This window comes from Tigriopus californicus, chromosome 10 (genome assembly GCF_007210705.1).
Source record: "Tigriopus californicus strain San Diego chromosome 10, Tcal_SD_v2.1, whole genome shotgun sequence".
In the NCBI taxonomy this organism is placed as follows: Eukaryota; Metazoa; Arthropoda; class Copepoda; order Harpacticoida; family Harpacticidae; genus Tigriopus; species Tigriopus californicus.
In genome coordinates, this window is record NC_081449.1 from 15,405,977 (window position 1) to 15,432,089 (window position 26,113).

General features: G+C 44.2%; 5 protein-coding genes across 6 annotated transcripts in view; 3 read left to right on the forward strand and 2 right to left on the reverse strand.

The window, feature by feature from the left end:
• Positions 1-487: 487 nt before the first annotated feature.
• Positions 488-3,592, reverse strand: LOC131888015 (elongation factor Tu-like). Its single transcript, XM_059236781.1, has 7 exons — positions 3,224-3,592; positions 2,082-2,431; positions 1,725-2,005; positions 1,552-1,652; positions 1,311-1,462; positions 994-1,230; positions 488-919 (listed from the first exon to the last, which is right to left on the reverse strand). Exons 1-7 carry the CDS (start codon positions 3,462-3,464, stop codon positions 809-811), a joined length of 1,473 nt encoding a protein of 490 aa, XP_059092764.1. The 5' UTR covers positions 3,465-3,592; the 3' UTR covers positions 488-808.
• A 2,573-nt stretch (positions 3,593-6,165) lies between these two features.
• LOC131887632 (uncharacterized) lies at positions 6,166-10,434 on the forward strand. Its single transcript, XM_059236262.1, has one exon. The coding sequence runs from the start codon at positions 6,166-6,168 to the stop codon at positions 10,432-10,434; it is 4,269 nt and encodes a 1,422-aa protein (XP_059092245.1).
• Positions 10,435-11,866: 1,432 nt separating this feature from the next.
• Positions 11,867-14,900, forward strand: LOC131888425 (uncharacterized). 2 transcript variants are annotated; one of them, XR_009374105.1, is made up of 5 exons: positions 11,867-12,177; positions 12,798-13,057; positions 13,142-13,829; positions 14,353-14,574; positions 14,651-14,900. XR_009374105.1 is itself a non-coding variant. In XM_059237276.1 (3 exons), exons 1-3 carry the CDS (start codon positions 13,347-13,349, stop codon positions 14,864-14,866), a joined length of 921 nt encoding a protein of 306 aa, XP_059093259.1. In that variant the 5' UTR covers positions 13,335-13,346; the 3' UTR covers positions 14,867-14,900. The 2 variants fall into 2 exon arrangements, 1 of the variants encoding a protein (XP_059093259.1); XM_059237276.1 differs by lacking the exons at positions 11,867-12,177; positions 12,798-13,057 and having other exon boundaries at positions 13,335-13,829.
• Positions 14,901-15,611: 711 nt separating this feature from the next.
• Positions 15,612-18,368, forward strand: LOC131888424 (UNC93-like protein MFSD11). The gene is made up of 2 exons (XM_059237274.1): positions 15,612-16,244; positions 17,294-18,368. The coding sequence occupies exons 1-2, from the start codon at positions 15,849-15,851 to the stop codon at positions 18,278-18,280; spliced, it is 1,383 nt and encodes a 460-aa protein (XP_059093257.1). The 5' UTR covers positions 15,612-15,848; the 3' UTR covers positions 18,281-18,368.
• Positions 18,369-19,927: 1,559 nt separating this feature from the next.
• Positions 19,928-26,113, reverse strand: part of LOC131888846 (discoidin domain-containing receptor 2-like) — a 28,902-nt gene continuing 22,716 nt past the window's right edge. The window contains exons 10-13 of the mRNA XM_059237788.1: positions 25,359-25,760; positions 24,144-24,236; positions 20,906-21,149; positions 19,928-20,821 (exon numbers count right to left, since the gene is read on the reverse strand). Of these exons, the coding sequence (XP_059093771.1) occupies positions 20,516-20,821; positions 20,906-21,149; positions 24,144-24,236; positions 25,359-25,760 (1,045 nt within the window). The 3' untranslated portion in view covers positions 19,928-20,515. The remainder of the gene's footprint in view (positions 20,822-20,905; positions 21,150-24,143; positions 24,237-25,358; positions 25,761-26,113) is intronic.

Genomic DNA, 26,113 nt, shown 5'->3' on the forward strand with positions numbered 1-26,113 from the left:
AGTTGCGAAATAATGGATCTTGACCACGGCAATAAATTGATTTGAATAGGCTTTATAAAACATCATAAAGTTGATGCTGAAATATCTTAAAGCAAACACTTGCGTCATGCTGGCAAGGACTTTCTTTACGGGTACCAGGCCACTTGCAGATATTCAAAATTATTCTCAATAATAAAAAGTGAAAGAAAAAATATGATCCTGAGAGATCTTTTTGGATCTTTCTTTTTCAAGCATCTTTTAGTTGATTGACAGGAGGATATTTGCACCAGACCATCTCGGCCAGCCTATGTAGGGAGTCGGCCACTGACTTTTGAAGCCATTTCATGTTCACATTGTAAACATTTGACCCAACCCAAATTTGCTTTAGACAAAACCCAAAATATGCACAAAAATATGCACAAAAACAGAAAGCGAAAAAATATGTGTTATGAAATAAAACTGATAGTGCATATTTTGGCCGTCTCTAGTGGTAGTTAACTCAGAGGCATCGCAGTGGGTGATTGAATTTATTCAGTGAGCGGACCAAGACCGGTCAAGCAAGGACATGCGACCGAGAACCTCGTCGTCATTTAGTCATAGCGTTTTCTCAATGAGGTTTTTGGCCGTTTTTCCAACGACCTTACTGATGGTTCGAACTGATAAAACAGTCGCTCCACTCAGTTCTGAATGAATAGAAGAGTAAGTAAGTACAAACACACCACATTTCGAGAGACACATCACGCCACAAAGGGTGGTGGTGGTGAAGAAGTCAGATCAGATTTAGAGCAGAGGGCCTGTCTGTCACAGAGAACCTCAAGAGATGGTGGATCTAGACATTCGCTTGATTGTGGCCACTGGCCTTCAATTGGTCTTTTTTCTTGCGACTGCATGTCAGGTAATTCAACTGGGCTTCCGTCATGCTCTTCTTGATTTCGGTGAACTGTAATCAGTAAAACAAGACCAACTCATGGATTATGGGAAGCCAGATTTGAGCAAAAAATCCCGGGTGTTTACCTTTCCCGTTCCAACGGTTCGTCCCTCTTGTCGAATCGTGAAGGTCTGGTTCTTTTCCAGGGCCATGGGCTTGTTGAATTGCATGAGGATCTGCGAGTCCTCGCCGGGCATGGCCATCTCCTTGCCAATGATGTGGGGGAACACGGTCGTATCCCAAGTCTTGGAGTAGATGCAGAAACCCGATTCGCTCACCAATGGCTTGTCGGAGCCGCCCTCTTCCTTGTTCAGAAGATAAACCTGCAAGTGGTCCCGGGGAACGGGAAAGAGTCAGATTGGCCGAGTAGACACGGAGTAGGCTTCAAATGGAATCATCATACCTGGGCCATGACCTGGTTGTGTTGCTTGACACTGCCAGGCTTGGAGGCAAACATGCCTCGACGAACGTCGTCCCGCTTCAGGCCTCGAATCAGAATGCCCATTTGATCTCCAGCATTGGCCTCCTCCAGCGTTTTGTGGAACATCTCAATACCTGGATCCATATCAGCATTTGAAGGATTAGGAACGCCCAAAAGGAATGTAGGCTATCGAGAATTATTAAGTGGCCGGGATAAGACTTGCCTGTGATTTTGGACTTTTGTTGCCTGCCGTAACCGATGAGTTCAATGTCTTGGCCGATCTTCATCTTGCCACGCTCCAGACGACCAGTCACCACGGTGCCTCTTGAAGCCGAGACATCAAAGTCGTTACTTTTGAAATCTTTCCAACCATCTATGCTCAAATCTGTCACTTACCGTCCGGGAATTGAGTGAACGTGCTCGATTGGCAGCAAAAACGGTACTTCCAGATCGCGTTCCGGGGTAGGGATGGTGTTGTCCACGGCATCCATGAGAGCGATGATGGCATTCTTGCCCAACGTGTCATCGGCCTCACCTTCGATAGCTTGGAGAGCCGAGCCCTTTATGAAGGGCAGATAGTCGCCGGCAAAGCCCATTTCCGAGAGCAATTCACGAACTTCCATCTCGACCAGCTCGATCATCTCGTCATCGGCCACATCACATTTGTTGATGAATACCTAGTCCGGCCGGTCGTACAGGATCAATATTGAGCCTAGGATCTTGGTTAAATATGGACGGGGGAAGGGGTCTTACCACCAAATGGCTGATGCCCATCTGCTTGATGAGCAAGAGATGTTCTTTGGTCTGGGGCATGACCCCGTCGGTGGCGCCCACCACCAAGATGGCCCCATCCATGGTGCTGGCTCCGGTGATCATGTTCTTAATGAAATCCGCGTGACCCGGACAGTCCGTGTGGGCGTAATGGCGGTTCTCGGTCTGGTATTCCAAATGCGCGATGTTAATGGTGATGCCGCGATTGCGCTCCTCGGGCGCGTTATCGATCGAGGCGTAATCCTTGAACGTGGCCAGCTTTTGATCGGACAAGATTTTGGTAATGGCGGCCGTAAGTGTGGTCTTGCCATGATCCACGTGACCGATGGTACCTGAAACATAACGATCAAATGAGAAACCCACACGGACTTGTCTTCGTTTCGCGATATCAATCCCAGTGTCCATCTTTCGGGCCACAACCAGTTTTCGACGATTGTTTTGGGGATGGGCGATGAAAATCGAAAAATTTAACCAGGTCGTTGACAACCACGGTGATGTGGGCACAATATTTACGGATCGGATCGGCTCTTAAATATCATGGTTCTTCATGACAATGCCCTGTTTAGTTTGTCTTTTATTTTCGAGGATTAATCACCTAAAAGTTACTTGTGTTCAACTTGTGGGCTAGTACAAACACCCGAGTCTGAATTTCTTGGACCCTTATCATGCTTGTTTTTGTTCTTTCATCTCAATCGAATTGATCCTTAAAAACTCTGAAAAAGTTATTCCATGTCCATCTATTAGAAATGAGCCGTCGGCGAAATGAAGGAACAAACTGAGCTCCGAATTGAGATGGGGTAACATAATGCCACCCCATTTTCGTCTTTTCAGATATTTTTGGTTCTTTATTGCCAACACCACTCGTTGGTGATTGGGGGGACGCAAGGGGGGGTTCATTGACTAGGTGATTGGCCACCAATGCCTGGGAGCTCAATTTTTCCAATTTTTCCAGTTTAACGCAGTTCATTTACGCTTGAAATAGATCATTTACAATACAATTAGGGTTAAGTTATACCAGAATCGAACTGGTGGGGACAAACGTCTTGCGAAATTTCATGCCTCCTGTCTTCTCCTGTCCTAGGCAACCATTGGTTTGAGTTCAATAACCACTCTAAACAATTTACCAATGTTAATGTGGGGTTTGTCCCGTTTGAAGATCTCCTTCTGGAATCGCAGACAAGACGTGGACAAAGGCGCCACCCCCGTCACGCCGGCCCCCCAATGGGACCCCACGGGTTTCAGGAGTAAGCCCTGACCGGTGGCGGCCAGGCGGGCACTGTGCAGGATCGAATGCGGCGACCACGCCCCCGACGAGGACGACCATAAGCTGGACCTCAAGGTCAGCAGACTCAGCGTGGAGGCCATGGTCAGATTAGAGAGGCCAATTCACGAATCAATCCTTAGAAAAAGCCGATGGAAGCACGAAAATCTCCCCAGAGCCACACACCACAAGCAAGTCCCACGTTTTTTGGACTTGGGCGAGAAAAGAACAGCACCACTCACCCAAGGCGCAGAGGATAACAAATCAGACTCCAAATTGGCAGCACTGAAACCCCAAGACTAGGCCAACATCCGCAGGCCAAAAGCAGGTTCGCCCAGCAAATTTGGGTAGGGCGGTGGTCAAATATGAGCCGTCAAAGTGTTTCAATATGTCTTAAGCCGATCGACATTAAGAAGTATATTTCATTTCAATTTCCAGGAGCGGATATTCATGCATTGCTTGTCGAGCGTATGTATGCAGTTTAGCGGCAGGGCAATCCCGGTCTGAGCCAATCTGGCTCCTAAAACTCTTGGGCCAACAACAGTGCATTGAGCGCAACATGGCTGAAATGGCTTTCCCCGGAAGGCAGAGTTATGAAATGCTGGGGCTACCCGGGGTGCCTCCATCGGGGTTCGGTCACTTGGAGCTCGCCATCCCACATATGAGGGTCACATACGAGCTTCAGACCCGAAGATGTTATTGCTTGAAGTACGAATTTGATTGGCAATTGGCCTCATTCTCGGATTCAGTCTGGGAAAAATCCCTGGGCATTGAGGGCACCTTTTTATAGCTACCTGGATATGGTCACCCTTCTACCTTTGCAGCTTGAGTGTTTCCATATTCTTGCTTTTTTTGAACTGAAATGATCCAGTTAGGGATTTTAATGGTGATAAATATTTAATTTATAAAAAAAACTTAAAATAGGAAATACAAATGATGTGCAATAAAACCTTGTAAAAAAACTAAACCAAAAAATGATTGAGGAAAAATTATTTATCTTTTTCCTTTAGAGCCTTATGTTTAAAAGTAAGGGCCTTAAGATTGGATAATTTAAGAGGAGACTAAATGCAATTCAACATTTTTTTGCGGACTTCCTTACCGCTCCTACGATTGGAATCCCAGCAGTTCTTGATGAGAAATTTATTCAATTATTGATGGTAGTTGCTGCTTTAACAGCTTAAATGGGCGAACCTGCGGTCATTCCCGAGGGTGAGGTAATAATTAATGTTGGGCTGTGATGACGAAGTGTGAATATCCCCCCAACTGGGACACCATCATTCAGATGGCAGGCCGAGCGAGAGAGCTGCCATCTGACTTTGTAACAAACAAAACAAAACCAACAAACTGTACAATCCCAACCTTTCTAGCAATAACATCTTTGGACCTGCTTGAGCTTTTGCAAACCTGCTGAACTAATTGCAGCCCAAATGGGCGAGGCATGTTCAAGATGCGGCTGAACAATCGACTTGTACAGAGTTAGTATTGTGACGCTATCTCTGGCCTTAAACGTGCGATATATCCATCCACATGTTTGAAAAGCTTTACCAACTTTGAACTGGATATGCTCATCAAACTTTCCATTGTTTTGGAGGACTACACCTAAATCCTTCATGGATGAGACCTGCAAAATGACCTTACCTTCATCATCTAATAGTGGAGTGTCTAATGACGTCGACCCAAAGGTCATTGAGCGGAATTTCATTCCTCCGTTTTCCTGTCAATAAACAATGGGTAATCTTATAGTATAACGGACATGAAAAGCGCGCGCACTGGCCCTGCACCCCTAAACTGGTGGGTTTGAGCGTAAGGAAACGTCCATGGCGCTAGATCATCTGTCACAAGGTAGAGTGTGACCAAACAGCATAAGTATAACAGCACTTAATGTTACCAGATGCAAGGAGGAATCTGCACTCACTCTATGATCATTCAGGAAGATAATTTTGTTGAACCAGCAGACGATTCTATTGCACCTAAGAAGTTGAAAACATGTAGATGCGCATGAAAAGAAGCTGAAAAGACAATTTGGGGCTTTATTCTTTGGTTGATTGAATATCAACGGATATGTGCCCACCAGAGTGTGCGAGTCTTTTGAGCTCTAGGAAGTATCCTGTTTAATTGTTATACTTAGGCCTCTTCAGTCTAATAAAGAATTTGCAGATTTCTTTTCCATTTCAAAGAGTTCAGAAAATAAACACTATCGTCACACGTGCCAAAGCCTTGACGCAAGCCGACTTTTGGACTATAGCCACTACAGGCTGAGGCTAAGTCAAGCTAAGGCTCGCGCATTTCATGTCCGTCATTCTATAAGATAACCAAACAATGTGCTTAAGACAGGATCTAAATTTTCCTAACAAAAGCACTTGCATAAAAGCATAAAAACAATTAAAACTTTTTCCCAAACTGCCGTTTTCAAGCAAACACAGCCAACCTGGAGTAATTGGTAATACCAGGTTTATCCACGTTAGTTAATAGTTCCGACATGATTGCTCACGACTCTTCTCTCTCTCCTCACGATTCATTCATCTTAATTTCTTCCTTCCTACCGAACGGTTCTCTCTTCAGTCTTCCCGAATAAATCTTATATAGTTAAGCCACGGCACTAATCATTCCGTGGCGCAGTCGGTAGCCAACTACGTGTGGATGGGATCGCGATTTACGTGCATTAGATATTCTAATTGGTGAATTTCATCCTTTATTTCCCCGAGTGTTGGTCGGATCATATCCCTTTGAGAGAAATCATCTTCTTGGATCTGGGAACATCTGTGCCTGGTTTAACTAGACGCAAGGGAATTCCTTTTGTTGATTATGGATAACCGTGAGGGAGTATTGAACCTGAAGTCCTCAAGAAAAGGTTTCAAAGGAGTGACCAAAAGAGCAAAAAGGGCAGCTCTTGATGCTATTCAAACTCATGTTGATGGCACTGACCCCTACCTTTTGGAGCTCAAACTTCAGACGTGGGAGTCGAAACTCAATCGGTTCCAGGATGCAGAAGAGGCGGTGATGTGTCACCCGGATGCGGATGACAATGATATCGACAAGGACCTGGACGCCCATGAGGACAATTTCGACAAAGCACGACTTAAAGTCAGAGGCATTCGTCAAAATTTTGATCAATCTATTTTGAGTTCCCAACCTCAAGCTTCGCCGATTCCGCCTTCTCAATCTCCATCTACTGGACTCCCCAATCTGAATGTGAAGCGTCCACCTATCTTGGAGGAAGACACGAATCTGAGGTCATTTCTTCAATGGTGTCCTTTGTGGAGGAATTATTCCAACTTGATTGCCTTACCAAAACGAGACCACACAACCCAAGTATCCTTGTTGTGGGAGTGCTGTAGTCCCGGGTTCCTTCAGATTGTTCATCATTCCTTGGACATTCGACCAGACACTGGTCGAGAAGTAGACGACATTTTGGGCATCATCAAAGATTACCTGAGGAGTCTCCGCAGTGTTCACTTGGACATGCGTGATCTTCTCCAAGTGAGACAAACGGATGGACAAGACTACACCAGCTTGTGCAATGTGATTCGGGAGTTGGCACAATTTGCCGATTTAGCCCATATTACTGAAGACAGACTTCTTATTGCGTTACTGCTCCAGGCCATGAAGAGTGAGTCAGATAGAGCCCATCTAATGGAGAAGAACTTCAAGACGTTCGACGAAGCTCGCCACTGTATTTTGGAAATGGAAACGTCTCGTCGGGGAGCCAGGGGAATGACAGATTCGTTGACTCGCCTAAACGCTGTCAAGACGAAATTCAAGTCCAATTATAAGTCCCTGAAAAACAAGAATTTGGAAAAGGCTGTTGCTTGTGGATTTTGTGGACACTCCGCCCATCCAAAAGACAAGTGCCCGGCTCAGAAGGCCAAATGCCGAATTTGTCATCAAATTGGACATTGGGACAAGGTGTGTCGAAACAAGAATGTCAAGACGGATAAGTACTCGTCTGAAACTCGTGTTGGTTCCGTCAAATTACAAGTTGCTTCGAAGGGTGGAACGAATTTAAGGTCCAATGAGATTGAAGTTGAAGTCTTACCGTCTCATTGTCACGTCAAGTCAAAACCGGTCAGAGTGGTTTTCTGTGCCGATACTGGAGCCGACATTTCGGTCATGGGCGAATCGGTACTCCAGGAGACCAAACTAAAGGATATGGTCGTTTTATCCGAAAAGTTCCAAGATTATATCATTGGAATCGATGGAAAGCCGGTGAAGCAGATTGGAATGTTCCACGCGAACTTGGAAATCAATGGCATTTTTGCATCCAACGTTCCAATCGTGGTATGCCAGGATTTGCAGGATGCGTTCCTCAGTTTGAGCGCTTGTAAGGCATTGACTATTGTTGATGACAATTTCCCAAGTCCGAGGTCTCAAATTGCTTCCTTGTTGGTCCCGAAATCCGATCGATCTCTACATCCAATGCCTGAAATTTGGAAGAATCGCGAGTTATGGATTTCTCAATTGTCTGTGGAAGCATCTGCTACCGATGTTTTTGAAAGGATCGAAAGCAAATTGAGGACCATATACTCTCGCGCTTTTGAAACTGGAGCTCTTCGACCAATGAAGGGTCCAGTTGTGGGTGATCCTATGATCATTCATTTGAAGGACAATGCCAAGCCATTTGCGATTCATGTGGCTCGCAACATCCCGTTTGCTTACGAGGATAAGACTAAATTGGCTTTGGAAAGCATGGTGGAGCAAGATATTATTGGTCCGGTGGGCGATGATCCTACAGAGTGGTGCCACCCTATCGTTGTTGTTCCGAAGGGTGATGGGGATGTTAGAATATGCGTTGACCTTACCCGTTTAAATACAGAGGTCAAGAGGAGCGTACATCCCATCAAAACACCAGCCGAGGCTATCTCTGGATTTAACCACGGGCAGAAGTATTTCGCCAAGTTAGACTTGGTGAAGGGATATTGGCAGATGCCTCTCGCCGAGGAATCCCAACATTTAACGACGTTTTTAACACCATTTGGGAAATTCAAATTCCTGAGATCACCCATGGGATTTGTATCCACGGGTGATTCTTTTTCATATCGGGGAGATGTGGCCATGGCGGGTTTGGACATTCAAAAAGTGGTGGACGATATGGCAGTTGGAGCTCCTGACATACCTAACCTTATTCGTAGTGTCAGTGATATTCTGGAGAGGTGCGTTAAATTTGGATTGACAGTCAATGCCAAGAAAAGTGTTTTGGCTGCTTCGATGATCAGTTTTGTTGGTTTCATTATTTCTCCTGGAACAATCACACCGGACCCTGCCAAGATAGAAGCCATCCAAAAATTTCCCATTCCCGCCACCTTGACCGATCTCCGATCTTTTCTCGGTTTGGCGAATCAACTGGGTAAATTTTTACCAAATCTAGCCTGTCTGACGTCCCCGTTGAGAGGTTTATTGAAGGCCAAAAATCAATTTCAATGGCTTTCCGATCACACCAAAGTGTTTGAGGAGACCAGACAAGCATTGACGTCCCCGCCAGTTCTGGATAAGTTTGATCCATCATTGGATGTCATTCTCCTGACGGATGCTTCGCGACTTGGATTGGGATATGCATTACTCCAAATGCGAAATGAAGTCCCAAGGCTCATTCAATGCGGATCACGTTACTTAAAGGATTGTGAAACCCGTTATGCGGTGATAGAACTTGAAGCTTTGTGCATTTATTGGGCGATCAAAAAATGTCATTTATATCTTGCTGGTATCAATTTCAAGGTGGTTACGGATCATAAACCCCTGATCCCGATTTTTAACCGTCAAGCATTGGTTGAAATCGAGAATCCCCGGGTTCAAAATTATAGAACGAGATTGTTGGCTTACAATTTTCATGTGGATTGGAAGCAGGGTATATCCCATGCCATCCCAGATGCCCTTTCTCGTGCCCCGGTGTCCAACCCGGAGAACGACTCGTCGGACCCAGATGATTCGGAGGAATTATTCCATTTTAAATTGGCTGTCCTCAAGGTGGAACAACCCGATCTTATTCTTGACGACCTCGTGGCAATGGCCCGAGAGGATGGTCCTTATGGGGACCTCAAGAAGGCTGTCCTTTCTGCGACGATCAAGGAAGCCAAGTCTGGTTATGTAGCCTTATTCAAGAAGGTGGCCTCCGAATTGTCCATTGAGGGAGATCTCGTCCTTCGTGGAAGGAGGATAGTCATTCCACCCAGTGCTGTTAAGAACATTTTGAAGAAACTTCACGCTGGACATCAAGGCGTAGAAAAGACGAAGAGGAGAGCTCGTCAGATCATTTATTGGCCCGGTTTCACTTCGGATATAGCTAATACTGTGGCCGCTTGTCCGGAATGTCTTTATTTTCGGCCTTCCCATCAACCCGAGCCCCTCATTCAAGATGATCTACCTACGAGACCCTTCCAAGTTGTTACTGCGGATATTTTCACCTACGATCGGAATGATTACCTCGTGTACAGTTGCCGGTTGTCTGGATTTCCAACTGTCAAAAAATATGCTACTTCCCCGTCTTCATCTCAGATCATGAAAGATTTTCTGGGATTATTTGCTACATTTGGTGTTCCTAACGTCCTACGTACGGACAATGGGCCTCAATTTGCCTCGTCACAATTCGGTCAATTCCTTACCAAATGGGGTGTTCAATGGAAGCCGTCCTCACCATACTACCCGCAAAGCAACGGACACGCAGAAGTCATGGTGAAGTCTATGAAATACATGTTGGCCAAGACGGGAGGAAACATTCATTCTGGGGAGTTTGCGGAGGCGTTACTCGAATTCCGGAACAGTCCTCAGAACGATGGTCTATCGCCGGCTCAGAGAGTATTTGGTCGGCCCATTCGCTCTCGAATTCCAACTTTGGAGGACATTCTCCAGTCAGCAACCAAAGGAGAGGATTTAGATCGAGCTGAAGCAAAGCGGATGAAATTGGATCGATCCCGCAAGATCTCTTACGATCAGCCCTCTCACCATTTGATGCCTTTGGCTAATGGGAGCCTCGTTTCCGTCCAGAATCCACAATCGCGGCGGTGGGACAGATCGGCCAAGATCCTCAAATCTTATGGCCGGAGATATCTTGTGGAGTTTGAGACTGGCAACAAGTCTTGACGAAATCGACGATTTCTTCGTCCAATTCAAGATCCGGCTTTACCTTCCCAACCAGATAATCGTGGTGAACTCGAGAGTGTCTCCAGAAGATCCAGCCATCGAACGCGCAAAACACCGGATCGCTTGGTGTATTATTGAGATTTTCAACGTTATTTCATTTTCTAATGTGTTTTCTAATGTGTTGAAAATCTAAAATGGGGAGTTGGAGTAATTGGTAATACCAGGTTTATCCACGTTAGTTAATAGTTCCGACATGATTGCTCACGACTCTTCTCTCTCTCCTCACGATTCATTCATCTTAATTTCTTCCTTCCTACCGAACGGTTCTCTCTTCAGTCTTCCCGAATAAATCTTATATAGTTAAGCCACGGCACTAATCATTCCGCAACCATTGAGTCGATAAAATGCACATGGCTATGCACAGGTCTGGCCCCTAAGGGGCAGTGCTGGGATGCCTTATCGTTATTTCTAACCATATGATACCGTCATTTTTGGGTGGCTCGGTGAGAAATATGGCCACGGAAATCAAATAGATCACGGATTTCAAAAGATGGGGACTGCATACAGAAGCAAAAATAAACAAATATTATTTCCTGAACCATTTGCTTTATTCCAAATGAGCACTACTTCATACGACCACAAGATCTTGTTCAAAATACATGAACTTGGCCAAGTTTGAGCCTCAAACAATGCTTAGGAAGCTCAGGAGAGGTATCCAAAGTTATATTGTCGACACTACATAAAATTCCAATTTTTTTGGTCTACTCTGAGTCAGCTACATACTAAGCTTTTGACAATATAGCTTTGAAACGAACCACTTTACAAGTAAATGATAGAAATGACATGCCTTTAATTAAAGAGATCTACATTCCTTCTTTTATAACTTTAATTCGAAAAGTGGCTCAGAGTCTAGTCGCTATGACCATGAGCAGGCCGATTTGACGGGAAGCTCGTTCACCGTCTATATTTCTAGAAAGTCGTGAATGGATGCAGGCTTGTGCGCCTGTAATGTCGGATGTATGGCTGATGCCTATTGGCTGTTCCTCGAACGCTCCGTTCCTTTCGTGAATGTTGGTGACCCTGGCTGGCCAAATCCATGTTGTTCTCCATTCAGCTATCTATCCGATTGCATCCATTCCATGCAAGTGTTACATGAGTTACATGCTCCATGCAGCTATGCCCCAATGGCAAAAAGGCTTCTGACTTGAAATACCAGATCTAATGCCATTCTCAGCCTTAGACACATGAATCGGCACTGACTGCCGGCTTCAAAGCTAAAACAGGCGATGACAATGCCTGCCAAGTAGCTATTTTCAATTCCTCACTTTTACTCGTATGGTCTTAACTTGTCCACTGGCCAGCTCGAAATTTGGTCCCCAAACTTGTGAGTCAGCCACCCTGATACCATGTGTTGTTTTTCTCTTCCGAAATGTCAGTTCTCACCCAACCTAACAAAAAGTCTACATCAGCCTGTCAAGGAGTTGTTACGAAAACATGAACACATAAGAACGAGGGCTCCCTCATGAAGTATGAAAGATCCGAACGTTGTTAGGTGTCTTTTTTCGAGGCCTGCCATGTCATGTCGTTTATGTTTCAATCGCGGTTTCTGCTCGCCACCAATGTGGGTGTGTCGTTCTTCTTGAGTGGGCTGGGCGATGTGCTGCAACAACAGTGGGAAAGCCACCATTCCCTTCCGAAATCTCCCTTGGGAACATCATCCCTCAAGTCCAGCCCGGATAGCAAGTAGGTGAAGAATAGCTTCAAGAACCGCGTGGTGTGTTGTAAAGCCCCTCACTTGAATGATTCAGTTTTGAAGCCGGACCCCAAATAGTTTTTAGGAAAGCGTGATCTAACAGTGTCAGTTTATACAAAAAAAAAATACGCATCAACGTTTGACACAATCAAAGAGCACCATTGAAAAATCTAATCCAACTTTAATCATGGTTATCCAATGTCACTTAATAGCGGACCTTAACCAAAAGGTTTTCTTTTTAGAGTTCATTTCTTTGTTCAAGGACTTGCGCCTTCGTTGGTTAATGGTCATTTCATCAAGTTTCCTGAACTTTTAGACTGTACCACATGTTGTCATTTTTTAAAACGTGTTTTTTATCATAATGTATGTGACAAGCCGATGATTGCTTGGTTGGTGGTTGTACAGGTGAAGAAGATCCCTATCAAGAAATATGCCAAGTAGAATAACGAACTGAATGAACCGAGAGAGAAGCAACCGACAGCGGAGTCTCGTACATAATTACACGCTAAAGTTACTCCGTTTGATGAATTTTGAAGTGTTCAAAACGCCAACGTGTTCAGGCTCTTGTTCCTGAAATGATTTCACTCATTTATTTTGACGTATGTTTCAGAAGTGGCCACTTGACTTGGAATCTGTCCCGAACCCTGCACATGAGTACATCATTCGGCTTAACGGCTGGATTCCTGTGTCATTACTGGTACAACTTTTTGGATCGCTTTCTACCCGGTCGGGCTCTGAGAATAGTGGCCCAAAAAGTGATCTTTGATCAAGTGATTTTCAGTCCCATTTGCATCTCGACTTGCCTTATCACAGCCGGTCTGTTGGAAGGTAGTCCAAAGCATGACATTTACCAAGATCTGGCCGACAAAGGTAATCCATAAACAGACCCAGGAAACCACTCCATAAACTCATCCTCCATTCATTATCCCTTGGATGGATTGCCATCTCTTCTAGGGATCAAATTGTACGTGGCCGAATGGTTCTTGTGGCCCCCGGCTCAATTCATTAACTTCTATTTCCTCTCCACCCGTTACCGGGTCGTCTTCGATAACCTCGTCTCGTTAGTGTATGACGTGTACACATCTCACGTGAAGCATCAATCTCCCGCCAAAGAAGACATGTTCAGAGACATGATGAACAACTCCAGTTGATACGAAGCATGTTCCTACTCCGCATTGCTCGTCCCCTTGGGAGTTTTAGTCCAGTTCCTCTGCGACTATCCAAGCCAAGTGTTTGGACCCGAACCAAAATGACGGGACCGCACTTTTATTCGGGCTCCGGCGATAATCTTACTCAAGATGCCTTTCTGGAAGGTCTCAGACCTTCATCCAAACGCTTACTTCTCGTGGGTGAGAATCATATGGACCCTGAGGCTCATGCCTTGGAACTAGACATTCTCAAATGGGTCCATTCCGAGTGTGGTAAAGGTGGTCGGAAATTGGCTTTGTCCTTGGAGTTCTATGACCGACAAGCTCAACCTGTGATGAACGAATACCTGGGAGATTTTCTGAGTGAAGAGACGTTTCTCAGTGATGCAAACGCCCCCGGGAACGCCTCGGATTATCAGCCTTTGATCAACTATTGCAAAGAATTCCAGCTACCCGTGATTGCGGCCAATTGCCCCCGGCGGTACACGTCCATGGTCAGTAAAGCGATCTTTTTCAGTTGAGTCATGGTCCTGTAAATTGATGGGGGGAAAAATGTATATCCAACTTTTATAATCCCTGCATTATAAATCAATACTGAATTCTTTGAAATAATGAGTTCTTTATGGGATTGAAACGGAAGCGCTAATCGTGTCAATGACGTGTTTATCTAATTTTACGAGGGCTTTGACGAGCCTCTGTTAAATTCCATCACGCTGATGCGTAATTCAGTGTTCATGCCTTTGCCAGACAAAAATCCGACGTGAAGAAGGCAAGCAATTATTCTCTCTTTTGCCCAATGATAATGAGAAACAGGAAAAAAATAACCCGCATGAAACGAAGCTTCGGAACCTTTGAATTGTACACTCGAGAAAACCCATGCACCATGAACTCAATGTGGCATCATTACCCGCTAATCGCCATATTTATAATCTACTTTTGAAACTGCTCATAAGAATTGGCTGCCTCAGTTTATCATTGTCTATTTAAGCGCAAAATGACAAAATCTTCCTTCAACAGGTGTCCAAATATGGTCGTAACAAATTGAGCGAGTTGGTACAAGCTTGTCCCAGTTCCTCAGCGTTTCTGCCCCCGATTCCGTATGAGGGAGCGAGTGAGAAATATAAGGCCAATTTCATTGAAATCATGCGATCCATTGGAAACAATAATGCACGTGTTCCCACCTCAATGTTGGATGCTCAATCCTTGTGGGACGCCACAATGGCCCATAGCCTAGCCCAAGTGAGCCACACTAAGAGAAGACTAATGTTTGGATGTGATTTTACCTACCTACCTACAATGTGCTTGTTTTACCTAGGGACTGGATTTCTGTGATGTAATCATCCATGTAACGGGGTTCTTCCACATAAAACAAGGCCTAGGCATCCTCGAACATTTGAACAAGTACCTTTCTCATCCGGTGGAATCAGTCAGCGTTGTTATTATGCCTGAAGAAGATCCGAGCCAATTCAAACCCGGAGATCATGAACAAATGGGAGATTTTGTCGTCCTCACCGATCTGAACCAAATATGAAGTCAATTTAGAAAGAATAAAAGTCGAAGTGGAAGCGTGTATATTAAATAATATCCCGATTGCAATTTATCCTCATCTCACTTGAAAGCTTGGTATGTTTGTATACACCGTACCTGTGTAAGTAAGTAACTCATCACGGTGGTTAAAATACCTTACCAAGTGGCTAGAGAAAAACCCAGGACCTGTATTTTTAATATTTTTTGTTCCAGTCCAGATTAAAAGCTGGCATGCACAAAAACATGTAAACTAAAATAGAAAAAAAAAGAATCATAGAAATTACGAGTACTCTTAGTTAGCACTCGAATAGAAATTATGGTGTAATCTAAAATGCCGCTACAAAGTTATATGGCATTAAGTGGTCCCGTTTAGATTCGTTTTAAGCCCAAAATGCCCCGGTTATATTTTTACTCGAATGCTCGGACAAAACAATATTGATTTTTCCTAACCATAAAACAAAAAAAAAAAATTTCTTTTTGTTTTAGCATTATATCAAGATTGCTCAAAATGTCTCTTAAAACCTTTTAAATATGAAAATGTTTGAAATACATTTTCTAAACATCAAAAGTACACTTTGTTATGCTTCAAATTCCGGGTTCATATTTTGACACAATTTAGTGCTTCGTACGTACGAAATCACACAGACTTAACAGTTTATCAGTGTCATGATAGGATTATCTTATCAAGAATGTCACATTCAAATGTCGTATCAGTTGTACATTAGTATCACATTCAGTGACGAATGACATTACATAGAAAGTCAGCCCCTTTCCACGTCCAGTTTTTACAGTACTTGGTCAAGAGATTAAAGATAAAGAGACCCCATTAAAGACGAACACTTGCATTATTGTAGGTGGATTGAATCAACGAGGAATGTCGTAGATAATTTCCCACCCAGATTGATTCTGCCATTTGGATAAAGAAGGCTGTGTTACATTACTTCACTTCAGCTTTCGTCCGAACTAAGTCTATTCTAGTTATCACGATGAAGGAAAACACGACCAAGAATGTCAATGTCTTCCTTTTGGGACTGGCCTTCCTGTTGCTCTTCACGGCCTTTCAGACCATGGGCAACATCCAATCCGTGATCTTGGAGGGCGCCAAATTGAACGAGACCGACACTGGTGAGCCCAATGATGCCTTTGTGGATGGCTTCACTGGCGATGGCTTCACGTCCTTGGCCATTCTGTACGCAGTGAGCGCCGTGTGCAATTGGTTTGCCCCATCCATTATGGTCGTCATGGGGATGAAGTTCACTTTGTTCGCCGGAGCTCTCATGTACACCTTCTTCATCGCCACATTCTTCTATCTGAATAACTACTTGCTCTACTTTGGATCTGCCATCATTGGACTGGGCGCTGCGCTCATTTGGACCGCACAAGTAAGCTTGGGTTTGAAACTTGGAATTAGATTCACTTTAAAAAAAATCAGTATCTGGGTGGGAACTAGTTAATCAGTGCATGTCCTCTTTTGGTTTATACTACTGCCAACTTTTGCAAGGTTTATTTTCTTTCCAGGACCTTTATGTTAATGCCAGGTAACTGCTGGTTAAACAAGCGCTTAAAATGATATCCTGACAAGTGGGACAGTCGTACCAAAATTACACGTAACAAAGCTATAGTACTTCGTTCCTATTCTATTTTTCGAAAAAGGAACTTTAATCTCAATGCAACTCAAAGTGGTTGGATTGTAACAACCTGCCTGTAACAGTACTTTTTGCAACAACTACTTGTTCCTTTATCCAAAGCGGCCTTTATTTTTCCTTTCTCTCGGAGCAACTGAAGGAAACTTGAAGCTTTTATGGTCAATCTTCCTAGAAATTACGGAGTGCCAAAACACATTCACGAAAAATCCGAATGAGTATCTTGTTGACAAATTTCCTAAGCGAGGATGATCAGGACTTAAACTTGCGGCTGTTCCTAACGAAACTGAAAGAGTTCGTGGCCTTGAATGTTGTTTTGCTTGCGTACACTCCTTTATAGTCATCTCCTCAATTTAAATATGGTTGTGTCAAGATAACAATTAAGCATAATGAAGAATATTCCCTAGATTGCATGTTAAAGCACAACTTATTTCTGTAATTTGAGAGTTTTTGGTTTTTTGTAGATATTTGCTTAATGCGTTGCGTTACACTTGCCTATTATTAATATATTTTGGCAAAAATACCAATTCTATTTACCATTCATGTTGAACTAAGGGCCTGATGAGCTAATGCCACTGAAATTTTTAACCTTTAGATTTCAAGAAAAACTGAAAAAACTGTAACTGGAAAACAATGTGATGACATTATCAATTTCTAAATTTGACTAAAGGAACGGAAACTGCTATCCGTTCCTTCTATTGAGCAATGACTAAAACCCTGTTGACAAGTGATTGTGCACATCAAAGATCGTCTAAGATGAGTGTGTTAATTAAACTGGTAATTTTCAGGGTGCTTTCCTAACGGTCAATTCTGACAGTGTGACCATGTCGAGGAATTCTGGGATCTTTTGGGCCATGTTGCAGTGCAGCCTCCTCATTGGCAACACCTTTGCCTTCTTCCAATTCAAAGGCAAAGACATCATTGACGTGGACACCCGCTTGGTAACCGTGGGCGTTTTGCTGGCCGTGGCCATTCTAGGGACCATCACTTTTATCTTGTTACTGCCCACCCCATGGGTGACCGAGACCCCGGGTGCCGAGGCTGACAGTCCGTTGGTGGCCTTGAAAAAATCATTTAGCCTCTTTCTGACCAAGGAGATGGTCATTCTTCTGCCCTACTTTTTTTACATGGGGATCCAGCTGTCGTTTTGGTCTGGGGTTTACGGCCCGAGTTTGGCGTTTTGCAAGGCAGCTTTCGACGATCCCAAGTCTCTGGCAGGTCTCCATGGAATCTTGGCGGGAGCAGGTGAGATCTCGTCGGGCCTGATCTTTGGCATCTTTGGCAAAGTGACCAACAAAGTTGGCCGCTTCCCCGTGGTCATCTTGGGCACGGTCCTCCAATTTACCAGCTTCATCCTGATGATCTTCAACATCCCCAACGACGCTCCGTTCGGCGATACGGATTCCCTGGCCATCATGGTTCCTTCCAACAAGGGTGTGGCTCTATTTTGCAGCTTCATGCTGGGTTTTGGCGATGCCTGTTACAATACTCAGACCATGTCTCTCCTGGGAGGCGTGTATCCGGACCGCGCTGGTCCTGCCTTTGCCATCTTCAAGTTCGTTCAGTGTGTGGCCGCCGCCGTGGGCTTCCTGTACTCGAACCACTTGGAGCTTTATTACCAAATTGCCATCTCACTCGCCTTGGGCTTGATTGGAACCGCTACCTTCAGCATGATCGATATTCGAACCCGACGCAATCAAGCCAATTACGAGGTCCAACCCGAGCTCAAGCCAGAGTTGGAAGCCAAGAAAAGCATAGAACTCAATGTCAACTAGTCCAACTTCAAGTATCTGTGTACTATCATCCCATAATTACAACTTGTCCGCCTCTACTGTCAAATGGATTTGAGATTTATCTGCTGCATTCATAGCATGTATCCTAAACCTAGTAATACTCAATGTTCGCTCGGGGAGTCTCGTGTCAATGGACGTTACCCTCTAATACGTCTTGAAAGAGTCAAGCAAGTGTCTTGAGTTGACGGCAAACGCCACCACTACGCGAACGATCCACACAAGCCATAAAAAGCCCTTGGGTAATCCCTCTGGTGGATGTATTAATCCTGGCACAACGGTTGATAGGACAACTTTCGTCAATCAACCGAGCCCATGAGAGCGACACCACCACACTATCTTGCCTTTATGACTAATCCGGCTCAGGATTAGGCAGCCATGGGATAAAACATGAAATCCAACCAAGATCCCCTCAAAGCCATTCCAATGGAGCAAAAAAAACTGTGTCTGACTGGCTTAATGGTGCAATAGATTGGCTCACAGTTTTGCCACGTAAATGTTCCCACGTATAGAAAAATGAGACCCAATGGCAGCCTTAAGTGAGACCCAATTGGTTTGTTTATAGTAACTACGCAGGGAGAGTTACGAGTCAAAGTTGGTTCGTCCAGTTATTGGAAGCTTGATCAACCAATCTGTTCCAAAATTACTTACCGACTTGGATTATTGGACATCGGCTCCCAATTTTCATACATGCGCTTCATGCCGCAGCTTGGGGTTTTGCTTCTATGATTCGGGCTCACACGAAATTAGCGAAGGTGATTAACACTGACGATTGATTGCAAAGGTCTACCAATATCATCATGCCATTTAAGAATCTTAAAAAGATGAAGAAGTGCAGGGTTGCTCGAAACAAGCGTCCCATAAAACTTAAAGTTGTTGCAAGGAAAGAAAATCTAATTGCGAATATACTTATTTGCGTTGTTTAACATAGTTTGACGCTAGGGGGAATCTTGGAGGAGAGACCAACGTCACGTTCTTGGAAGCATTCCAATGAAACTACTAGCAATCTGTTCATGGATTATCAAACAGTGATTTTCACTCGGGGAATCCCCAAAGTTCTTCTATAATTACATACCTCTTCCCTGTTTATCAAGGTTGAAGGAAGGGGCCGCACGGTGATGGAACACTATTTATTGCATAACCAAACTGTTCTATCACGTCCTAATCTTTTGCATTGCTTTTTCCAAGAATCATTTTTTTAATGGCAATCCACTTGTTAGCTACCTGGGTGATGGAACCGACTGAAATCTGCGTCGATTGAAATTCTCATTTCCCATTGGATAAAGTATGACGCAAAGCGTTGAATCAAATCGGTTTAGAAAGGGCACAACAATATTCAATCAGTGTGTTTGCTTTTGAATATGGGGGTCTGTTTTTTTTTTCAAGAAGCTAAAACCCTTTGCAATTTGCTTGTCCCACGTGCTTCCCCTCTAGTGGCGAACTTGCTTCCACAAGGAACGAGGGAATTCGTTATTGGAACAAGAAAAAATGAAAACATACTCTTCTATTGTGTTTCATTTTCCAGGGTATTGAACCGACAACACTGTTTTTTCCCTATTTGTTCTTTAACTCAAGCGCAAAATCGGTCATTTCTACAAGATGAAGGTTTGTTTTGCGAGCCTGGACTTTCTTTAGATTGGCCCAAATCGGCCTGGATTCAGTAAGTGGCGATGAATGCGAGATATTTCGCCCAAAATCTTCTTTGTCGAGTCCAAATTCAATTTGAAACGTGCACCGCTTAAGCGATGTGAACTGTGCTTTACATTCATTCTTCTACCGATTGCATTCACTCACCATCCCTTGGATGAAATTCTGTGCAGCGATGCCATGCCACAGGAAAAATGGAACACCCAAGAGACCATGAAGTCATTGAACATGCCCAAGATTTTATTGTTGAAACAAATCAGGGTGATACGATAAGTTCTCAAGACACGATAGGAGGAGAAGGGGGGGGATTTCACAATGATTGATAGCATGACGATTGGGTTCGAGATGATGATGATGATGATATGTAGGAAAAAGGAACATGTAGGGTAGGTATAATAACTCTTCTTCTTCTTCTTCTTCTTCTTCTCGGTGTATGTAATTAACACCAGGTGTTCCCATTTATATTGGCACACATGAAAGTGAGTGAACATTATTCGGCTGCCTTTCGTAGGCTGATTTTGAGCACAGGTTTGCGATTTGACCGTTCTTCGGATGAACTTTTATCTTCCCTACTTAGAAAGGCAGCGACTTCAAGGTGGGACTGACATTCTTTAGGAGGGTATGAATGTCCCCAAAAGTGGGCCGATCACGGGGTTCACGTTGCCAGCACTCGCGCATAATGCCTACCACGTCTTGGGGACAACCAACATTGGATACACTCGGGAGGAGATGGAACCCATTGGCGTGATAGTGGTGGAGATGATTCTCCTCGATCTGATCCTGGTCCAAGTTGGGCAGCGGTTCTGATTGGCAATGAGTAAAGATTTCCCACAAGGTCATGCCGAAAGACCATACATCACTTTGGCTCGACCACGAACGCTATGGAGGTGAAGAAAAAAATCCATTACAAGTAGTTTGGAGGTGCTTGGAAAAGTTCATGGGCACGCATAAGATTTGGCTTACCATGACGTACACCTCCCAAGGGATCCATCGTAAAGGCAGGAGTTCACTTTCGCTGTCATCCGAGGACAATGCGAGGTCCGGATGGGGATGGAGGAGCGAAGGATTGGAGGAGGTCAAAGTTGAGGCTCTGGAGGGCAAAGAGGCCAGAGAGGCCACTCGATGATAATCCCTGGAGCGGTATTCCGAGCGGAAGATGGCGAAATCACTTATCTTGATCTGATATGACTTGCCAATTAAGCAGTTCCTGAGGAGACAATGAGAATGGAAATGAGTCTGCGGATACGAGCACATCTAGTCATCCTTCAATGTATTCATTCAAGACTCAACATGGAACGGGGTTAATGGACTATGACTTGGTAATTCCTCATTCAACCCCTAACAGCCCCATGATCCATTCGCCATTCGAACGGCACTCAATTCTCGAGGCTCATACTCATACCTCGTAAACTGTACGTACAATCATAGAGAGCACACACAAAGAGACCTCATCATCCGATTGAACTAGTCTGGTCGGCTGGTACTACGTTCCTCAGGATTTGTTTGTTCCGTTTTCATAGAACACTCAACGACAACGGCGAAGGCACGTTCCAATGGAACACACTTAAAACCCATGATCCATGAACCTCGAGATCTCCATTGACATTTGAACCATCCAACCTCGACTAACTCGCCTTTCTGAGGAATCATCCCAGATTGATCTCTGATGCTCGGATAAAGATTGTCGGGATTGAATTTTTCGAGCTCAAAATCCAGGCCAACCAAAAAGCTCTCTCGAAAAACAAACCAACACACTTTTCCGGGCGTTTGAAGCACAATAGGAACATTCTCCCTCGCTCGAGAACATGCTTCATTTCATCTTGAGTAATGCCAGAATATGCGCTCAAGCCTTCCCATGTGATGGATTATCTTGGAAAGCTCACCTCAGCACATACACACACGAAACGGAATGAGTTTTGATACAACTAAATTCCCCTATAGCCTTGGCTTGGCTTTTGTTTTGTCTTTTGGCTGGGAAGAGAGCAAAAAATTCCATTCAACTGGATCATTCTTAACACAACGCTCGAAGTTGAAACTTTTTTACGCTCCTGTTTTTTTCCTATTAGCTCGTTAGTGCCAACATCATCTGCTAAGGTGTTCTGTAATATCATCGCGGAAAATGAGTCTCTAGGAAATGAATATAGACACAAATAATTGGATAGATGGAACGCTTTCATCACTGCAATGTCTGATCTTAACTTAGGGTTTGACATTGTTGATATGGCTCAGTTTCCTTGTATCGTTTACAGTAATGTGACACCAAGTCAAGAAAAGGGCAGTACATATGCCACATTGCTCGGCCGAAGCTATTCCTTGGACCAAACTGCAATTTATATTCCAAAGTGTTGAAGAAACATTGGAAAGTTCAAGTCCCCGATCTGGTGACTGAACCATCCGCTCTTCAGCCCAGCTTTTGTTCCACGTGTCTAGGCTCTAAACGTGCCACGTCTGTGAGAACAATCCTCCTCCCTCTGTCATCTCGAGGCAAAGTCTTCAGTGAAAAAAACTTGTTAGTTCTCAGGCGAAAAAAAAGTTCCCCATATTCCTGCAGAAGAATGAGTATCTGTTCCCTCATCCCTCCGTCCACTTTTGAAATCAACCAAGTGATGGTTTGCTTCGCAATGACTCCCACACAAGTGGACGGTGACATCACTTGTGAAGTTTTTTTTTTTTTAAGTTTGCCTAAACTCGAACTCGTGCGTTGAAATTGGTGTGCACCGGCCCATAAGGAATGAGGTCATCCCAGAGGCAACGAAACGAAAAAAATCCCCGTGGAATGAGAAGAATTTAATTATGGCTATCCCGAGTCTTTGTTGGTGTTATGCCAATCGGTTCGTTTTCGTTAAGTTTGCAAGAGAGGCGCCACTTTTGATTACCAGATCCCTATCTCCTGGCACTTTCTATACAAGTTTCTTGAAAGCGAGCCCCCTACAAGGCAGACAAGGCTAGAGCAAGGATATCCCGATGATAAAGTAGACAGACAACATTGGCAACGAAACCTCCATCCAAGATGTTGTTGAGAGAAGGATTTCGAGAGCCTCCCTTGAAGTGGGGAGCGGAGAACTAATTCAAAATTCATGTCAATCCCGATATACTTCATTTCCGAGAAGGTGTTCCGAATCTCTTTCGTCTCTCCATGTCTCTCGTTTTCCACATTATTATTTGGCTTCAGCCCTCGCAAGGTTGGCAGGTATCAGCCAGTCTGTGTTCTTCCAGCCAATGAAGGAGAGAGGTGGGATTCAATTCGGGGACAACGGATTACTAGATTTTTTAAAGGGGCACGAGCACATTTTGAGATTTAAGAAAGAAGGGTTCACCGTGTTTCGACATTTCGACATAACTTTAAGTTCACACTCTGGGAATGAAGAATTGCACTAAAGGTCAAATTGCTTTAGAACTGTTCCACTTCTCTTTGCCTTTACAACATTTAGCTTGGTACCCTATCGTATGAAAACATAAGCTTATTTGGCAATTTCCTTTGTCGAAACAGTTCATCAGTTTTTTTTTCATGGTTTTCTGAAACTGAGTTACAACAAATTAGACCCAAGAACAAAAGTTTAATGTCCAAAAACAAGTTTTCACCTATAAACAAATTAAGGAACATTCAAATCAATAACTCGTGCTTAAATATGTGAACCTGGCCCATCTGTCAAGGTATTTTTACAAACATTTTTTGCCAATTTTCTGTTCTCACAGAGAGAGGAGTGAATTAAGAAACATAAGTTTAAGCCTGTTCGTTGGAAAAGTTGCAAAAGAAGGCCGTATCAGAAGTTCATCTTATTTGTGAATTTGTTTAATGTTTTTTATTGTTTAAAGCCACCGATACTTCAAGTTAGTGATAAAGAATATGGGCTAAGAAATTGAAATGAAAAAAGAGGGCAAATTTGTTCTATCATTTTGTTAGTCCATCATTTCTGTCCACCCTGTATGTGCGAAGGCAATCCACGGGAGGAGACGTGACGTAGTGGCCAACCAAAATTCCTAGCACGAGAGAGTTCTTGGTTCTATTCCCTTCTCCAACCTGTTCTCAGGGAAAGATTTAGACAACAATCCATCCCCAGCCGAGGCTCGACCCTACGACTCTAGCACCCCTATTTAAAAAAAAAAAACAGAGCTAGTTTGTGTGTGTCGAGTGTGAAAATGAAATCTAGATCTCTTAGTGTTGCTTGATCCCGGAGAGGAGGCTCTAGTGAGGACTTACCTTGCTGCCAGGTCCCTGTGGACGAACCCTTGGCTCTCGAGGTATTTCATCCCTGAAGCGATTTGCGTAGCCATAAACATCAGGGAGGGAATGCTGAAAATAGGCAGAGAAAACAAGTCTCAAACTTCTCTTATCTTTTTGCAGAAGGCTGAACAACAACGCTCTTTCTGTTCACCAATCCCTGGGATATTGAGCCTTTCCCGCACACTACCCTACTAACGCAACCAACCAAGTAACCAAACAAACAAAACTCCATCGTTTATCCGAAAGTCTCTTGGCAAGGTAATGCCACAGAGAGCCGAGTTTCGTACTTTTCCCCCATCCATTCCTTTCAATTCTAGATGCTAAACCAACACTCTTGGACATTGCACCAACCAATTTTGAGGAGGTGTGTTTGTCTACTGAAATTGCCACAATCGGCCATACTTTCTTTCCCTCTTGCACGCACACTATTCTTAGACCAAGTCAGGGTAGGAAAACCAACCCCCCGAAGGGTTTAGCTGGTTCCCTCCTTGGTTGGGTTCATAGTGGACTCGCCCGCCTTAAACATCATCGTATTTGTTTTGTTTGGGATTAGTGGGAAATTGAAAAGGGAGGTGAGGGAATCCCCCTTCCCCCTTACTGTGCGACATCCATAGAGGCTGGAGGATGTTCGAAAGAAAGCCCTTGGGGACGAGGCTCAAGCTAAAATATACTTATGCACATGCGTAAGAACAGTCTAACCCTCAATGAGCGAAAGGGGATCAAGAAGGCACAAGGGTGGTGGTTGATGCCGGTGGTTGATGCCGCCAATTATTCTTTGACAAGAAAAACAAGCCTTCTCTTTATGTTATAACACGCCACCCAATTCTTGGTAGTATCGGCACTTGCTAGTCCAGAATACGTAGAAGCTGAAAGACCTTGTTTCTCTCGCCTGAAGGTGTCGTAATGGGAAAAGCATGTAAACGAAAACTTAAGCTTGGGATACAAAAAGTGGTCCACTTTCTTTACAGTTCAGCTCCAGCCAACTATCTGGCTAGCTAGAAGTTGTTCCAAGAAGCAACTGCCTTCGGTGCCAGGGCATTAACAGGGGAAAAAACAGTGGGCTAATTAAGTGATCCTTAATTAACACCAGATCCTCAGCATACAGTAGAACAGAGGGGCTAAGGGAAATGATGACACCATGCCTCGATAGTTTACCTGTCCTATCATAAATGGAAATGGTAGAAATGGTACCTTGACACTTGACTCCCTCGAGGATCGTCCTCATCATCCATTTCATCATCTTCCTCCTCGCCTTCTTGATCTGAAATCAGTTTACTGTAATGACTCTCGTCGCCGGCCTCGGTATCGCTCTCATTTCCACCCGTGGAGGAGCCGATCCCACATTTCAAGGGATTGATCCCGTTGTTGGCCTTGACATTGGACTCGTTCAGAGAGCTTCGGGCAGACCGGGCCAGTGTGGTGGACTTTTTTGACGATTGGTAATGTGTCTTGAGGAATTGAGCCAGATCACCGTAGGTCGAGTACTCGGAGAGCAGACAAATGGGCTCATCTTGGGAACAGAGAGCCAACACTTGGGCAATATTGGGATCCGACAGACTCGCGAGTGCTTCCACGCTCGAGATGAAACTGTCCCTGGAATAAATGGGAAATGAGAGAGAGAGAGAGAGAGGAGAGGGAAGATTTTCATTAATTGGAATGGAAATGGAACGAAAAACTTGAGGCAAAATTCAGAAACAGATGTTCAGGGCAAGTGAACACAGGCCTTGTTGGGTAGGTCGAAATCGATCCGTCCTTATCGGAGGAGTTCAATTTCCAATATATTAGAGCGGGGGATCTCGAGTAAGGACCTGGTTGAGAAATTTACGACCCAGGTTTTTGGACGTTTTGACGGGCCCGCTATCAAATCCCTAAAAAGGAATCGGGAGCAGACAGGAGGCACATTTGGTGCCAACGGAGAGGAGTTTTGCATATTCTCGAGATCATTA

Bases quoted from the DNA above. Each gene is read 5' to 3' on its own strand.
- LOC131888015 (XM_059236781.1), bottom strand. From the start codon at position 3,464: ATGGCCTCCACGCTGAGTCTGCTGACCTTGAGGTCCAGCTTATGGTCG. The intron at 2,432-3,223 runs GTAAATTGTTTA...GTTATGTTTCAG, and splicing joins CAAACCCCACATTAACATTG to GTACCATCGGTCACGTGGAT. The intron at 1,653-1,724 runs GTAAGTGACAGA...CTCGGCTTCAAG, and splicing joins GTTCACTCAATTCCCGGACG to AGGCACCGTGGTGACTGGTC.
- LOC131887632 (XM_059236262.1), top strand. From the start codon at position 6,166: ATGGATAACCGTGAGGGAGTATTGAACCTGAAGTCCTCAAGAAAAGGT.
- LOC131888425 (XM_059237276.1), top strand. From the start codon at position 13,347: ATGTTCCTACTCCGCATTGCTCGTCCCCTTGGGAGTTTTAGTCCAGTT. The intron at 13,830-14,352 runs GTCAGTAAAGCG...TTCCTTCAACAG, and splicing joins CCCGGCGGTACACGTCCATG to GTGTCCAAATATGGTCGTAA. The intron at 14,575-14,650 runs GTGAGCCACACT...TGTTTTACCTAG, and splicing joins TGGCCCATAGCCTAGCCCAA to GGACTGGATTTCTGTGATGT.
- LOC131888424 (XM_059237274.1), top strand. From the start codon at position 15,849: ATGAAGGAAAACACGACCAAGAATGTCAATGTCTTCCTTTTGGGACTG. The intron at 16,245-17,293 runs GTAAGCTTGGGT...GGTAATTTTCAG, and splicing joins CGCTCATTTGGACCGCACAA to GGTGCTTTCCTAACGGTCAA.